Source organism: Adiantum capillus-veneris, chromosome 18, assembly GCF_014529385.1.
Source record: "Adiantum capillus-veneris isolate H3 chromosome 18, ASM1452938v2, whole genome shotgun sequence".
Taxonomy (NCBI): Eukaryota; Viridiplantae; Streptophyta; class Polypodiopsida; order Polypodiales; family Pteridaceae; genus Adiantum; species Adiantum capillus-veneris.
The window spans coordinates 55,516,697-55,533,787 of NC_140948.1; the positions used below are offsets into that span (position 1 = coordinate 55,516,697).

The 17,091-nt window shown below is 40.7% G+C and overlaps 2 protein-coding genes and 1 pseudogene across 2 annotated transcripts; all 3 read left to right on the forward strand.

The window, feature by feature from the left end:
* The first annotated feature begins 1,542 nt into the window (after positions 1–1,542).
* Positions 1,543–2,536, forward strand: LOC147435696 (uncharacterized). The gene is made up of 3 exons (XM_086488016.1): positions 1,543–1,560; positions 1,604–2,323; positions 2,399–2,536. Exons 1-2 carry the CDS (start codon positions 1,543–1,545, stop codon positions 2,096–2,098), a joined length of 513 nt encoding a protein of 170 aa, XP_086344142.1. The 3' UTR covers positions 2,099–2,323; positions 2,399–2,536.
* Positions 2,537–3,008: 472 nt separating this feature from the next.
* Positions 3,009–4,702, forward strand: LOC147435697 (uncharacterized). The gene is made up of 7 exons (XM_086487765.1): positions 3,009–3,201; positions 3,279–3,336; positions 3,424–3,511; positions 3,612–3,847; positions 3,908–4,203; positions 4,446–4,525; positions 4,619–4,702. Exons 1-7 carry the CDS (start codon positions 3,015–3,017, stop codon positions 4,700–4,702), a joined length of 1,029 nt encoding a protein of 342 aa, XP_086343891.1. The 5' UTR covers positions 3,009–3,014.
* A 3,145-nt stretch (positions 4,703–7,847) lies between these two features.
* On the forward strand, positions 7,848–8,923 carry LOC147435698 (photosystem I chlorophyll a/b-binding protein 2, chloroplastic-like; annotated as a pseudogene).
* Positions 8,924–17,091: the final 8,168 nt, after the last annotated feature.

Here is a 17,091-nt window from a genome sequence, read left to right on the forward strand (position 1 = left end):
AGGTCGGCAAGCACAAGACGAAAGCAAAGAAGAAACTATTTTGAACATGACACAAGGCAGAAGCAAGGTACTCTCTCTCTCTCTCTCTCTCTCTCTCTCTCTCTCTCTCTCTCTCTCAAACAAACAAACACACACACACAAGCACTGCTTTGCCTTGCTCAATGGGTTTCGTTGGCGAAACCCTTTTGAGGGCTTTGCAAAAGAGGAGCATAAGCTACAATGGGAGGTCTTCAAATGGGTTTCATTGGCAAAACCCTTCAGAAGGCCAATAAATGTTTATCTCCAGTTCGGAGTGAAACCCTATTGAGGGCTCTCAAAATACGTGCAGATTGTAGAAATGCGCAGAATGGCTGAATGTGCTGGGTGCAGATTGTCCTGAATGGATGAATGTGCAGAATGGTTGAATGTGCAAAACGGTTGTAGGGTGCTTTGATTTACCAGTTGGGGAGAGGCTCCTTGGGGAATATACCACTTTTGAAGTTCAAACCAGGACATAGACCAACTCGTCTTGAGTCAGCAATAAAAAGATGTGTTTGGGTGGAACGCTCTTATTGGTTGAAACTTGAGGGAATCAGCTCTGTGATATGGTTGTGTTTAGGCTTTTTTAGGTTGTGATGACTGGAGGGATGAATTGGTCCACAGGAGCTCATGTTTGATGTGGGGATTGTGGGACATCTTCCAGAATTGGTCCACAGGAGCTCATGTTTGATGTGGGAATTGTGGGACATCTTATGTGGGGATTGTGGGACATCTTCTATTTTGGAAGCCTTATCAACTTTGTGTAGGATCAGTTCTGATCCAATCCTTTTAAGGGACTTTGTGACCGCCATATTGAAGTTGTGTGTGAGATGGGGGAGCAAAGATTTGGTCTCCTGAGTGGCAAGCACTCGATCATCATCATAGCCGTCCCCTGCTATGGAGCTGTAGCCTGGGAGTGTAGACAATACAATATGGTGACATTGTATCATGAAGCTAGATAGGTCAACAAAAGAAGAGACAATGTGGGCCAAGAAAGGAGACAGTGTTGGCAAGAGATTCAGTAAAGAGTCTTCAGATATTTCTACATTATCGCTGTCTGATATGCTGATTCAGTAAAAAGTCTTTAGATATTTCCTTCACAACTTCCCTGATAAGACGTGCATTAGGGATCGACTATTGCTGGCAAGAGCTTAGGAAATCCCGACTGAGAGAGAGTTCAAGTGCAAATGCGTCATAATAAACTTGCACCATCACTTGTAGAAGCACCACGTTGAGTGTACTGACTGCGTTGTTGAATGACTGACACGGTGACTCCGCTCCCAGACAATTGACTCCGGCTCTAACAACCCAATTTAGATGCCCTGCCTAGTGGGTTTCGCCAACGAAACCCATAATTCAACACCAATTTTTCTCCATGGCACTTTTTTGGAAGACACTTTTGCTCAAGTTTTTGATGACTTTTAATGTTTTAAGTTGTGGTAATGGTAGTGCTTTGGCAAAAAAAGATCATTTCCTTGAGCGTTTTGTTGGTAAAATTCTCTTGAAAATTGGGGTCATCATAAAATGCATTTCAAAGAACATGTAGAACTATTAATATTTTCTTTTATTTTTTTCTTGTTTGCAATCAAGTCCATTAGGAAAAAGAAAGAGCTCAAGTAGAACCTCAAACAAAAGAGTTGCAAAAAAGAAAAACAAAGATGTTGATGTCGACATTGAGCAGGAAGTGGAGATCATAGAGCCCGATAGTAAAGTCAAAGATGGTGAAAATGAAGATTCTATAGTGACAAAGGATGCGGTTTCTGAAAGCAATGAGAAAGAAGAAGATTCAGAGGATGTTATTCCCATGTGCTTAAATAAACCACAAGGTTCAAAGTTTTTAGAGAGTATAACAATGAATCATGTCATGATGTTACTTGTTCCTTTGTGTCGTTGTATCGTCAATGAGGGGGTGAGGGAGTTGAGACAAGACCTCTCTTTGCCTAAACGAGTTCTTGAAGATCACGGGTACTTTGTTATGAAGGATAGTTTCATTTTATCTGTTAATATGCCCAATGGAACAATGAAAGATGTGGATGATAATATTGTTGAAACATGGGAAAAAGAATTGGAGCTTGGTTAACAAAGAGCTTGAAGAGTAGCTCAAGAAGGATGAAAAGTGGTCACGTCTCAGCAACAAAATGCTCTTTGTTTGGGAAGGCAACCACAGAACGACGGCTTGGATGCAATGTATAAATGAGATATATCAAAACAACAAAAGAATGCATATACGACTTCAAGCTCAATTCATAGTACCTTCTCCGAATGATGAACTCAAGTTAGTGGCTACTCTACAAAGATTGAACATGTGAGTTATCCTTCTCTTTCCCTTCTTGGTTTTCAAATTGATTGCTATGAGTATGATGTTGTATTTTATTTTCAGAATGAATGAAGAAGCCATAGTAAAGACCAATTTGAAAGATTATTTATTCCATACCAGTACACTATGTGCTTGTGATGAAAAGCAATTTTCACAAGATTTTGATGAAGCTGAGAAAAGGTCTATTGTAAGGACAAGAGCACAAGAGGCTAGTAGTGGAAAGAGAACTTGGTATCCTCTTACTCAACCAATTCTCGATCGTTTGGTTTATGGGGTAAAAATTAATGTGCTTTATTGGTTTTGCATTGAATTATTGTCCTTTATAGTGGTTAAATTTAATGCCTTGTTTTTAATTGTAGGGAAAGTGGAAAAAAGATTATGAGTTGGTTTGTAACAAGATACCTCCAAATTTACCGAAGGATGAGCATTTGAGGGCAACTATTGCAACATGAAAAAGTGTGATAAAGACTTACAATTAAAAAAAATGACACATGTGAGTTTTGAACTTGACAAGAATGTGTTTCTCACTTTATTAGAATATTAATTTGTTTTTATTGTAGAATCTCTCAGTGGTTACTAATGTAAAAGAATAGTTTGAAATATCGTGGAAGCTTCCTTTTGAAGATGAGAGATTCAAAATTTCTATTGAAAAGTTGTCCCAATTGAGCTAAAATTGAGGATGCGAAAAATGTTGGGCCAAGATGAAAATTTTCATCAAAGCTATGGTATGCCACTTGGAGACCATCAATACATTTCTTGGTTGGCCAAAGAGGTATGGATGGATCAACTTTTAGAAGATGCCACTAGACTTTTGCAACAAGTCTTGGATTCTACTACAGACACTAATAAAGTAGAGCTTCCCATGGGTGTGAGCTTGCAAGCATATTTTAGTGACATTGTGAGTAGGTAACGAGGTGTGCTATTTTATGACTTCCGAATGTAGGAACCGCCCCAAGTAAGCATGTGGATTTGAAGAACTCTTCACATCGATTGCTCTATAGGTATGTTTTACTTGTCTATGCTTTATATCAAAGCTTCTTTAAGTGATGCTTGTTGAGATCTTGATTGTTGGTAGGTGTCACTTGTAGGTTTTTGATGCATCTTTTGGTTACAAAAAAGATACATGCTTGCCAGACATTTGCAAAGCTTGGACAATCATCTCTCTACCCACGTATTGTATGTTTACATCGACCATATTTAGAGAGAATTGCTCACTTGATGGAGCTATCTTGGTGGATGCTTGGGAGCGTAAGGGCTGTCCTTGGTGGCTTGACAGGAAAAAAGGAGAGTATTGGAAGAGGAGAAAGAGGCATATCTTAAACATATGAAAGGGGAATGCAAATCAGATTCCGAGTTTATGGAAGAAATGACTCTTGATCAAAGGGACAAGGTAGATGAGGAATTAAAAGCACTCAAGGAAAAAGATGATCAAGATGCTCAAACTATTGGAAAGAAGGATGGCCGTCCACCATCCACAAACAAAGTAGTAAGTTCTTTGAATGGTGAATTCGTGTTTTGTGATTTTTAGTTATTTACAATCTATGTTAAAATGTGGATTTTTTTTTTTTGTAGAGACATGAAATCTTTGGTTGGTGGAAGCATTTCCACAAAGAAGTCTAACAAGGGCTCTCCAATCTACATCCCACTTGCTAATTTTCATTCATTTGATAAGCGAACTTTGTTGAAAGAAGTAAAAGTATGGAACTACAATTTTATTGTGCTAGGAAAAGAGTTCATTGAAGGGAACTTCAAGGAGGGTTTTGCAGTGATGCATGAGTATTATATGAGCTTGGGAAGGGATGGAAAAATACGAAATTCTAAACCATGTGCTTGGAGTGAAGATTTAAGTGTGATAGATCTTCCTACAAGTTTCTTTCAAACCTCCACTCAATGTTATTGTTTCTTCTTTTTTTGCATGCCTATAAAAATTAAGATAACTTATATGTGACATCATTATTGGATCTGATGGCTTACCTACTTGGAATGCATTGTCTGAGGATCATGTCAAGTGTTCTATTTTGGCGGCAAGCACAGTGATGGATGACATGGGGTGGATATTATTGCCCACTTTTATCCATTGCTTTGGTGGAGCGTATGAGTTCACGTGCAGGCTTAGTGGTGGGATTGAGATGGATCTTAGATTGCTCGGAGACATACATGACATCTACAAAGTATACTCATCCATTCAAGGTATACTATTTGCTACTTTTATTATACTCAAAAGCATTACATATGTAAGGTAGGTCTTAAGAATTTCAAGATGATTGTCATTGTCTTGTTTAGGTGATCACATTTCTTGTATTGGCATTACATAAAATTGGAATGCAACCCTCTTTCAATATGGAAAGAGGAAATAAGGTGAATTGACATCTACAATTTCTTATTTATGCACTCTTTGAAGCAATAAATTGCATTAGACTTATTTGGAGTGTTACCATGCACCGAGCAATTTTTTTCGAGCAAGGACAAACCCGAGCAAGTGTTTGGACACGATATAGTAAATTTTATCGTCAATAGATTATTTATCATTTGTTATATATTCATGCACCACAACAAAAAGGGTTATCGATGAATAGACTACCTCCTAAATTCCAAAACATCAAAGTTTACTTTTAAGAAAATAAACACAATATTTGAAAATATTATCTTCTCTCTTAGGCTCGCTTGGGCTTCACATGTTTGAGCATAAAGTAAGATTGATAGAATAATAAGAGCTCTAGCTCTGTACTTAATGTTCAAGTCATCGTAAGTTTCTTTTTGTAAGGTCATTTGTAGTGCTCCTATGTCTAGTACTTTGGTTCTTGATTGTCATTTTTTATACTTGAGAGCATGTGCATCCTTCCTCATCTTAGACGCATCAATTTGATAGCAATTTATTGCACCTCATTAGTTCATTTATACACCAATCATCTTTTCCATGTCATCTTGTCCTATCTATACTCTACAAGGCTGTGATCTTCATACAAAGACACCCTTCTTACACAACACATCACGGACAAACACCATAACTAATTATGAAAGGCTTCTTTTGTTACAATAAAATCATGTTTTTCCTCAATTGACCAATATAGGAAATTTTTAATCAATTTACAAAAACAACAACAAAAATTTATAGAGTTATATGCCTAGAATTTTCTAAAAAGGCATCGTCGTAGGTGTTTGGGAAAAATGTGTCTCAGCTTAATATCATGTCCTTTTCGATTTCAAAAATGCCCGTTGACTCTCCCTCTCCCTCTTATTTTTAGAAAATGCCAGGCACCCCACATGGTGCATGAAATAACTCTCTCTCTCTCTCTCTCTCTCTCTCTCTCTCTCTCTCTCTCTCTCTCTCGATAAAGAAAAAACTAATCCGTTACTCTAATTCAAGACAAACGTCACAAAATAAGACATCTCATGTCTTGCTGGGTATTCAGTATTAACAAACCGGATACCAATCTTTGCTTACACATAAGGCAAAAAGTAGTTCAACCTTGATAAAAGGTGGTCCTCCAAACAAGAAATTACCCATAGCATACACACACGCTATGTTACAGCTTCCTTTTGAATCACCGACCATGGTCAATGTTGAGGCGGCTTTCATAGAATCATGAGACATGATGATTACATGCATTACTTATTTGTCAAACCTTTTTTTTTTTTGCCAGCAGTCACTTTAGAAGTCAGCAACAGCTTGTGAATTCCAAAGGGCCACATACTGAAACCTCACCATCAATCCTTTGCTCGCACAAAGACACCTCACACAGTACCCGATCAACACAATTATGATGAGGGCTAGCATACCTCACAAATATCGGATCAACGCAATTATGACAAGGGCTAGTATCACAATCAGAAGAACCATGAAGATGAGGGACATCACTGAACACCCACTGCTTGTCTTCTTCCCCAGTACGCCTATCATCCTCTGCATAGCGTTCAGTTGTGTATTTGTTCTGTCTGTGTCATCATCTAAATTATCCAAAAGCTTTGTGTGCAAATCCAACGTTTCATTTATAGCCAAGGCAATGTTTTTTTGTGCTTGTCACTGTCTCTTCATGATTCAAAAGGTCATCATCTTGCTCCCGCATGATCTGTCAGACTGTCATTGAAGCCGAGCAATTCCATAGTTATCTAAGCCTATTGTTCTATTGTTCTCTTTAGGTTCCCCTGTCCCATCCTGACCCAATAGATTAATCATGTTAGAAGCTTGGGAGGAATTTAGGCTGTTTGACATCTGATTCATCCTAGAATGAAGACTCAGAAATCTGTCTTGTTGTTTGCTTAAGTCCTTTTCATTCAAAGATTTGGTGAGGGAAGGATTGCTCAAGAGGGACTGAAGGCTGTCAAGGTGGGTACCAAGCATGGTGATATTCCGTCTGCAATCAAGACACAACAAGCAATCATATACGATCAGAGTGCCATTGAGCACATGGAAAACTTTAAGGGATCCATTAGTAAGTGAGGCAATTTTGGATTCACAGACAACCACAACACAAAGTTTCAAAAGAGCAAACATGCAATGTCACTAAGAGATGACTGAGTGAGCATAGGAGGTCAAAGAGAGAGCAATGTATTACTAGCTTGTGGCAAAAACGAGGCGGGAATTGTTAGCAGCACGGGACCCACTGCCAACGAGGGCTACGGAGTTGCGCTCTGCAATGCAAGCTGCTATATCCTCTGCAAGCCATACTGCATCTTCAAACTCTTGGATCCATGAATCATTCTGTGCCATCATATATGACCCTACAATGACTTGCAAAGGAAGAGCGGTCCCAAGTTCATGCGGGAACGAAGGGCGGGGGGCACCTTCAAAACGCGTTCACAGTCCCTCACATCACGCCAATGTCAAGCAGAAAAAACAATATGCGCTCTCTCTCTCTCTCTCTCTCTCTCTCTCTCTCTCTCTCTCTCTCTCTCTCTCTCTCTCTCTCTCTCTCTCTCTCTCTCTCTCTCTCTCTCTCCTTCCTCTGCAGCCTGCCACCTCTAGCAGCCTCCTTCAGGCGTCCCTTTTCACCTTTCCATGCGAGGCTCGGCTCTCTCAGTTCTGCAGACCCGCCCCGTCTAGGCAACCTCTGTAGGCAGCCCCTTCTAAGCCAACTCTGGCTCCGCGACTCGTTCCTGCTCAGGATAATTAAACAAAGAGAGAGAGAGAGAGAGAGAGAGAGAGAGAGAGAGAGAGAGAGAGAGAGAGAGAGAGAGAGAGAGAGAGAGAGAGAGAGAGAGAGAGAGAGAGAGAGAGAGAGAGAGAGAGAGAGAGAGAGAGTTTTACAGCAGAGAGGGTCGGAGAGAATATGGAGGTTTGGTCTCTCAGTTTAAAAAAAGAAACTCTCTGAAAGAGAGCGCGCCAGCACGTGCTCTTTCTGAGAGTTTTTTTTTTAAAACTGAGAGAGAGAGAGAGAGAGAGAGAGAGAGAGAGAGAGAGAGAGAGAGAGAGAGAGAGAGAGAGAGAGAGAGAGAGAGTCATTGTGCTTGTGGGCGCCCAACAGAATAAAGAGCAGTAGTTGAAATTTATCACTGCTGCAAGCTTGTGGCTATGGCGTTCGCGGTGTGCTCCTCTACCAGTCTTATAGCTATGGAAACATCCATCATGAGCAGGAGCTCCTTTGTGTTTGGATGGGCATTGTGTGCTGCACCCGTAGAAGCTACATTTGTTCCATCAAAGAGGGCCCTCACTGTTTCGACGGCGAAAACCGACAGGCCTTGCGGTTTCCTGGCAGCATTCCTTCGGAATGGCTTGATGGAAGCCCACGTGGGGACTTTGGATTTGACCCCCTTGGTCTTGGATCCGAGCCTGAGCTTCTCAAGTGGTTTGTGTAATCAGAGATAGTGGACTGTAGGTGGGCTCACAAGAAGTTTTAGACAAATTCTCACAAGAAGTTTTAGAAAAATTCTCACAATAATTCCCACATTGTGAATTACCTCAACATCATGAGTTTCTGTGAGAGAGACACCACATACCTAGCTAGGTACGATTGGGGGCAGGGGACCGCCGGCCCGATGGGGGGGCCGCCGGTCCGCTGCCCCCAATCATACCTAGCTAGGTATGTGGTGCCTCTCCAGCAGAAGCTCATGATGTTATGCATGGTATGAAAAACACTGAAAAAAGACTCCGTTTTCCTACATGAGAATATTTCTAAATCTTCTTGTGGCTATGTTGGGTGCTGCTGAAATATTCATTCCAAAGCAAGAATTTTGAACACCCCATCCTGGTACTTAGCTGGAAAGGCCGAGTATTTCACAGTTATGACTATCCTGTTCGTAGTGGAGCTTATATTCTTAGGCTGAGCTAAGGGCCGAAGATGGGCAAACATCATTACTCCAGGATCAGTGAATACTGACCCCATCTTCACCAATAACAAGCTAATAGGGAGAGATGTTGGATATCCCGATGGCTTCTGGTTCGACCCTCTCGGCTGGGGCTCTGGTTCTCTTGAGAAGATCAAGAAGCTTAGGACTAAGGAGATAAAGAATGACATACTCGCTATGTTGGCCGTTATGGGTGATTGGTTCCAAGCAATCTACACGGGCATTAGCCCCATTGACAACCTTACCGCCCATCTTTCCGACCCTGGTCACAACATTGTTTTCTCGGCTTTCTTGACAAAGTGAGCAATGATCGTTGTACCTCCATCACTTGGAGCAGATATTGACACTCACTTCCTTTGTATGCCAATTGAGAAGTTCGTAAAAACCTTTTATTTGGTTGGAAGGTTTTGTCGTGTAAGTTGTGCCTGCTACTACTGTTTTGTCAATTTACTTGTATCATGTTTCATTGCATTACCTTGAGGATATGAGTCAGTTTTGATTACAAAACATGCCTGTTCTGGTTGTTATTTACATCAAAAGTTTTCCACTGTTCTCTGACCAAATGCCTCTCATTCGATCCCTTCATCTCTCCCAGTTAATAAAGATAATGAAGTCTGGCTTGAATGCGAGAGAGAGAGAGAGAGAGAGAGAGAGAGAGAGAGAGAGAGAGAGAGAGAGAGAGAGAGAGAGAGAGAGAGAGAGAGAGAGAGAGAGAGAGAGAGAGAGAGAGAGAGAGAGAGAGAGAGAGAGAGATCCACGACAAAGAGGAAGCAAGCAATCCAGGAGAGGGGCTCACGTTGCAGTATCAATTGTTTCTCTCTCTCTCTCTCTCTCTCTCTCTCTCTCTCTCACACACACACACACACACACACACACACACACACACACACACACACACACACACACACACACACACCCGTTTGATTCCTTTTCTCCCTCTCTACTACCATTTATGGACGACAATGTGGCCACAAGATTGTTCTTATGTTTGACGATAGCATCTATTCACTTTCTATCTCTTTTGTGATACAACATTATGAAATAACTAATGCATTCAATTTGCATCCATTAACTCTAATGGGAGAGCAGGTGAAGATAAAGGCTACTGAACTTGCTAGTGGTGAACAAATCCTCCTTTTCAATCATGGCCAATGTCAATTCTAGAAGGTTCGCATTGCTATTGAAAGCACACAAGGCAGTGGAATGAAGGACACACTAGTAATAGTCCGATGGTCCCTCCAGAGTAGTTGGTATACTACATGCAATGCCTTCACAACGTACACATGGCACTCAAGAAAGCAAAGGATATCATTCAAGTTCAAGAGCTACCTACACATTATGATGGACATGTGGCATTTGAGTTACCATATTTTGATCTTTTTGTGCACGAACTTATGACAATTGCAACATGTGAATTTACCATGGAGAATAAGTTTGCACAAATAGAGTTTTGGAATGTGCTCAGCAAGATGGTACAAAAGCAAGATATGACTGTGTATCAATGTGTGTGTGAACACATTAAGGAAGAGTATGGCTCTTTTGTTTGAGACTATTTTAATGTTTGTGAACACATTAAAGGAAGAGTATGGCTCTTTTGTTTGACACTATTTGAGATGCAACATGGTTACTTTGCTACACTATACTCAATAGAGTAACTATTGAGATCTTGATCTAATCTTTTTCATTGCTTATGCTCGCTCAGTTTCTTGTCCGCTTGGAAATACTCGCTTGAGAATTGGGATTCCTCACTTATTTGATGTTCTATCCATGTGGACTTTTTTATCAACATGAATGTTTTTGGATATTGTAATTAATGTTTTAGTATGACATTGTATTAACGTTATCACCTATGTTTGAAGTGGATTGCACAATAAAATGAGATTTCTTTTGGTTTGACATTATGGGTGCACTCTTGGGTCTTTAATGTCTCTTTTGTTGCTTCATCATTATGCTTAAACTCAATGTGTGTGTGTGTGTGTGTGTGTGGATTATGATTTTGCTAGTTTTTTGAATTTGATGTGGATGCACCTTTTAGATGTTATCTTAATATATTTCTCTACGAAATACTCTTAGAAAAGAAATTTGTTTCTCTCTCTTTTCCCATTCTGTGCTCGTATTGCTCGTACATTTTCACTCGCCGGAATCACACATTCGAGAAAGAGGACTACAAGGTGATTTTGAGGAGTTTTGGCAACCTAACCCTTGAAAGCTCAGAACAAAGAATCCTCTCTATGGAATGGATCCTCTTGCAAAACTTGAACAAGTCTACAAAGAAGAAGAGCAAGAGAGACAAAAAAAAAAAAAAAGTGGGTACCTCTAAAAAACAAAAAACAGAGCCAGTTGATCTACCCTCTTCTCCCATCATTGTAGATGCACCTCTCCACAATAAACTAAAGCGAGAAAGTATGGTGAAACCCAGCAAGAGGAAAAGATAGAAAAACCAATGTCCATAGAGCCCAACACTACTAGAGCCACCCAAAAAGAAGACAAGATAGAGATGGAAACAAATAAAGAGCGACCTGAAGACCGACAAGAGTCTACATAACAAGTGGAGTTTCAAGAGGGACTCAAAGAGTCAACCCCAAAAGACACAACCCCAGTTGAGATAGAGGAAGAGACAGCACAACAGATTACACTACAAGAAGTTCACCAGAAAGAAGCTAGTACTTTGCAACCTACCAGCATGCAAGAAATAGAAGAATATGTGTAGTTTGTACACTACATAGTAGAAAAGATGAAGATTGCAATCTATGCTAAGAAAGAAAAGGTCAAACAAGTTGAGGCCGCAAATGTACATCTGACTGCCCAAATTGATGCGGTCAATGCATTTATAGAAGAGTACAAGAAATCTTAGGTGGAGATTGCTAGTTTAAAGGAAGTTAGCACTCATCACTTGTCCAAACTACAAAACACGACCACCTTTGTGGAGTAGTTGACAACAACTAGTGAAGGACACAAAAAGAAGCTACAAAAGGTCAGTGCTGCTTTACTAGACACTAAATCTCATGCTCAATGGCTATACACTCAGCTAGAGGTAGAAAATCTCCAAGCAGCATAAGTTGAAGCTAGATTGAAAGATCAAAATGAGTTGCTTGAGGTCTAATCTGGCATATCAAGCAATGCAAAAAAGGAATAAGGACTTAGAGATAGAGCTTAAACTTGAGAAGATGTAAAGAAGGGAGCTCTCACTCTCCTTCATGACCAAAGAAGAAGTATATCAAAAGCAGGTAGCTGATTTGCAAGCAGCCCTAGCAGCAGCTCAGGAATAATTGAAGTGCAAGCAGAAAGTAATACAAGAAGACCTACCCGAATTAGTGCCACTAGAGATTGAGGCACTCAAACTTCTATAGTCTGAAGAAGACACAGATCCCATTGTCATGCCACCAGAGTCCTTAGCAATAGAGCTTGAAGCAAAACAAGGACTTATAGATAGCTTCACAATTGAAGCTGAGAAAGCTCTCAAGGTGAATATAGAGGCTAAGATGGAAGATATCTAGAAAGAATCCATGGTTTGGGAGCAATGGATTCTACATTCCTCTAATGTTGTCAACTTATCTCCAAAAAATCGTAGAAACCTAGTACTAGCAATCTCTACCTTATTCCTTGGTGAAGTATGAAATCCTCAAGGCAAAAGAACGACTAATGAAAGATCGAGTTGTGGACATTGTAGATTCAACAACCGGCTTGGAGAAAATATTGGTTGAAGAGACATCCAAGATACCTGATCCTCTACACTCAAGCTTCACCAAAATTTGGAAAGGATCCACCTTTCTGTCCAATGCCTAAAGTATGCAATGGGGGCAACCATCAACTCATTCTCAAGAAACATCCAACATGGCTGAACTACCCTAGACTAAGTCTATCAAAGGGCAAGGCAATGGAGGATTACATGCTCAAGACATTACCGAAGGCTATATAGATCTTCAAGCAGATTCCAAATCTTGCATGCATTATGTTCATTAAGATAGCCAACATGCTTGTCACTTGCATCCAAACCTTCCACTAGGAAAAGCAAATAGATGCCACATGGATGGCATTTGTCATAAAATATAATATCTAACTAACCCAAATGATTTTCTCATATTAAACTGATCATTTAAACTTAGTCTAGGGTAGTTCATCCAACATGGTTGAACTACCCCAGACTAAGTCCATCAAAGGGCAGGGCAATGGAGGATTACATGCTCAAGACATTACTGAAGGCTATAGATATCTTCAAGTAGATTCCAAATCTTGCATGCATTATGTTCACTAAGATAGACAAGATGCTTGTCACTCTCATCCAAACCTTCCATAGGCAAAGCAGATAAATGCCCCATGGATGGAATTTGTCATAAAATCTAATATCTAACTAACCCAAATTATTTTCTCATATTAAAGTGATAATTTAATGTGGGAGAATAAACAGGAACAAGAGTTAGAATATAGACATGTTCTTATGGATCTATCTCAGCACGAGACCAAAGTCAATGGGTCCAAATGAGAGATAGTCCGTCAAAGAGCAATGCTAGCTAATGGAGCTTGAAAGACCTTATGGTTAGCTACATGAAAGACCTCCAAAGGTTAGTGTTAAAAGTCCTTTGACATAGGAACTTAGGCAAGCTAGGGTTGAGCTTGAGGTGGGAGCCCGACCCAAGCTTGAGGTACTTGTCGTGCTTTCTGATTGAGGTGCTTTTCGTTCTTGCTGACTAAGGTGCTTGAGGTGCTTGTTGCGTTTGCTGACTAAGGTGCTTGAGGTGCTTGTCATGTTTTATGACTAAGGTGCTTGAGGGGCTTCATGACTAAGGTGTTGAAGGGGGTAAGGTGTTCCAAAGTCAACATGATCCCTACAAGAAGGGGGGCGAGCCCTAAAGCTAGGTGCATGAGAGAGAACACACACACACTCACTCAAGGCAAGCCCAAGACCTAACAAGCAAACAAGGACACATGTCAAGCACCTACACATGCTGCCCTCATGTAGTGCCTAAAGTCTATTGGTTGACCTCTAAAGGGGTCCACTGAGAATTTAGTTTATTTAATTAATTGTTTAAGAATTATTCAAGCCCTCTCTCTCAAAAAGGGTAAGAAGAACACTTGTCCTAATTCTACCCTTGTTGCTTGAAATGCAAAAAGCATGTGATTGGCTAGGCTCGAGGAGGTCCAATCACTTTCAGGCTTGACCTAGAAGAGGGTGTCCACCCAAGCAAGAAGGGGGTGTGCTTGACCATATACCCTCTCTCATTCACACATTATTCAAGCCCTCTCTCTCAAAAAGGGTAAGAAGAACACTTGTCCTAATTCTACCCTTGTTGCTTGAAATGCAAAAAGCATGTGATTGGCCAGGCTCGAGGAGGTCCAATCACTTTCAGGCTTGACCTAGAAGAGGGTGTCCACCCAAGCAAGAAGGGGGTGTGCTTGACCATATACCCTCTCTCCACACATTATTCAAGCCCTCTCTCTCAAAAAGGGTAAGAAGAACACTTGTCCTAATTCTACCCTTGTTGCTTGAAATGCAAAAAGCATGTGATTGGCCAGGCTCGAGGAGGTCCAATCACTTTCAGGATTGACCTAGAAGAGGGTGTCCACCCAAGCAAGAAGGGGGTGTGCTTGAACATATACCCTCTCTCATTCACACACACACACACACACACTCTCATTCTCATAGTTTGTTGTGAAAGAACACCATCTCCTTCTCCAAGCTGGAGAAGTTGAGAGCCTACACCAGCAACTCTTGGCTATGGAATGCAAATCCAACCAAGAGCCATGCTTCAATGCTATGCTAGACATCTTCTTCATCTCCATTACTATGCTACTATGCTATGCTAAGCTCTATGAGTAATGGTATGAGAGGACACTACTTCTTTCTTGTAAGATACTTCTTCCTCTTCCCTACCCTCATTCCCTACTAGCTCTCTCCACCTTCAAAGGTGTTTGAGGTCTTGGGACTGAGGCGAGGGACAAGTTAATGCTTTCATTAGATTAAGTTACGAGCATAATTGTGGTGCATGAAGCTCTCTATCTTCATTGCACCATCAAGGTCTCAAGGAGCACAAAGCTTGTATTTTACCAAGTCTCTCTTTATGGGAGAAGCTATAATAAAAAAGCCTTTTGGAGGGGGGAACGGCTCCACATAAATCCGGCCCTCAACTGCTGTCAAGTTCTCTAATTCTCTCTCTTGCAAAGTATTATTCATTCCAAGTTAATTAATGGTTATGTTGCTACCTCTAATCAAGTTCTCCCTCTATTTTCTCAATGTATTCTCATAAAAATGCTCACTACAGTTCTCTAAATTCCACTATTTTCAATGTTTGTAGTCCATTTCTGTTACATTCGTATCAGAGCCAAGTTTCTCTTTTCTTGCTTAAGAAGAGAGGTCCTTAAGTTGTTCATACAATGTTGGACCTGTATATTGCAAGAGGGTAAGTGGGATAGGGATCTATTATCGTAGTTGAAAAGGACTTAGTTTGAGGTACACCATTGCCCAGGAACTATAGACTTAATAATGGAGTCTCTCGGGGCTTGCCTTTGGCTTAACCATTATTGATCTACTAGCAAACTCAATAGGAACCATAATCAATCGGGCAATGTTAGACCCTCTCCATTACTCTTTGCAATCAACAGTCTCTAAACCATGGGTGTGGTTGCTTGAGAGCTAATTTTCAAAGGTAAACAAGAGTAGCAACTAAGGTTTTTGAGCGTACCAAAGCACAAAGTAGCATATACATAAGTTTAATAGAGTAGAATGAATATTGACGACTTTGATTTTGCACATGAAGGTGCTACTGACGATGCCCCAATGTTTGTGAATTATCTTGTTGCTAGGTTGCAACAACAAGCTATGGGCAACCCTCCTTGCAAGCTGAAGTTACCCAACAACTTTGTGCTTATGGGATTTTCCTACCTCTTCAAGAAGAGAGAGAGCTTAGGAAGCCTCTTGTTGAGACTTCCAAAAGAAAAGTCTCTCTGATAAGAGAAGAGGAGGAATCCAATGAACAAGAAAGAAGTGAATCTCCAAATTTCTTTGAAGATGTGGTCTCAACGATCCCCAACTCCCCTCAAGAGGAAAAGATCATACTATAGTCCTTCTCCTCGTCATTTTGAAAGGGAAGAGAGGAAACAAAGGAAGAAAACGGAAAGAAAAAGATCACCCTCTTCTCCTTCTTCTTCACTTTCCTCCTCTTCCGACAAAAGCAGGGGTTATTCTACTAGAGAATACAAGAGGAGAGGACATCGCAAATCCTACCCTACTTGGAGAAGGTCCCACAAACTTAAGAAGTTCAAAGAGGGAGGAAAGAGTATCTCCTTTCTCACCTATGATGGCACCTTTGGTGCTACTCACAAAGTATTGGCATTCATTCAGCAATTTGATGCGGCCTTTGGAGACGAGGGCTTCACTGAATCCTCCAAGAAACATCATGTAGCTATGCGCTGTCAAAAATCTTCTCGTCAATGGTGGGCTAGCCTTCGTGGCAACAGTGAAGCTCCAAAGACATGGAAAATTCTACGAGTTTCCATCATGAAGCAATTTCTTTCAAGCAAAACTAAAGATACAGTGCTCACCAAATGGCCAAGTTTGAAGTTACTTTCCAATGAATCTATCCAAAATATGTAGACAAGTTTTGGGATTTACATCTCAAAGCTACATTCTTTCAGAAGATAGACTTTGCTGAGCAAAAGCAACAAATTTTTGCGGGATTACTCGAGGAAATGGCCGAGTATGTCAACTCCCAACGGCCTAGTTCTATCACCGAAGCTATCCACCACACTATGGTTGCGTCTTGTGTCAACTTACAACAAGGGGCTGAAAGAAATGCCAAGCCCATGGAAAACAAAGATCAAAATGATGCAAAGGGGAAGAACAATGCTCAAAGTTCTTCCCAAGGCAATTTCAACAACAACAAGACCAAGGAGAAAGGAGTTTACAAAGGTAAAAACAAACTCTCTCTTGAAGAGTTAGAGGCTTTTCGTAAAGAACACAAATGCTTTAAGTGTGGGGAGAAAGGACATGGTTATCGTTCTTGCCCCAAAAGAAATGCCCGCAATGAGACTCCAAGAGCTTCCACGGTCGAATCTCCAAAAGAAGATGCTCATTGCAAAGGATCATCCCTCTCATGTGCGTGGGGAAATGTGAGGGAACATGATGCCTTCATCCTATTTGATCCTCGCTCTACTCACAACTTCATATCAGTGGAGTTGGACACAAATCTGGGCATACAAGCTTTCAAGATGGGAGATATTGTAACTACCGATGGGAATTTCAAGGGATAGCAAGCTCCCTTGATTTGGAAGTTGAGGCTTCATGTTCAAATCTACATTGACAAAGAAGACTTTTTCATCTCTCCTCTCCAACATGAGGATGTTATTCTAGGGGCACCATGGTTCAACCGCATGGCTGCCAATATGAAGTACCCTGAAAGGAGAATCTACTTCACCTACATAGAAAAGAGCATCTATATAGATAGTAATGAGTTCGATTGTACTATACCACTTGT

Coding starts and splice junctions, on each gene's coding strand:
- LOC147435697 (XM_086487765.1), top strand. CDS start 3,015: ATGCGAAAAATGTTGGGCCAAGATGAAAATTTTCATCAAAGCTATGGT. Junction 3,848..3,907: donor TCTTTGAATGGTGAATTCGT/GTTTTGTGATTT, acceptor TTTTTTTTGTAG/AGACATGAAATCTTTGGTTG. Junction 4,526..4,618: donor AGTATACTCATCCATTCAAG/GTATACTATTTG, acceptor TGTCTTGTTTAG/GTGATCACATTTCTTGTATT.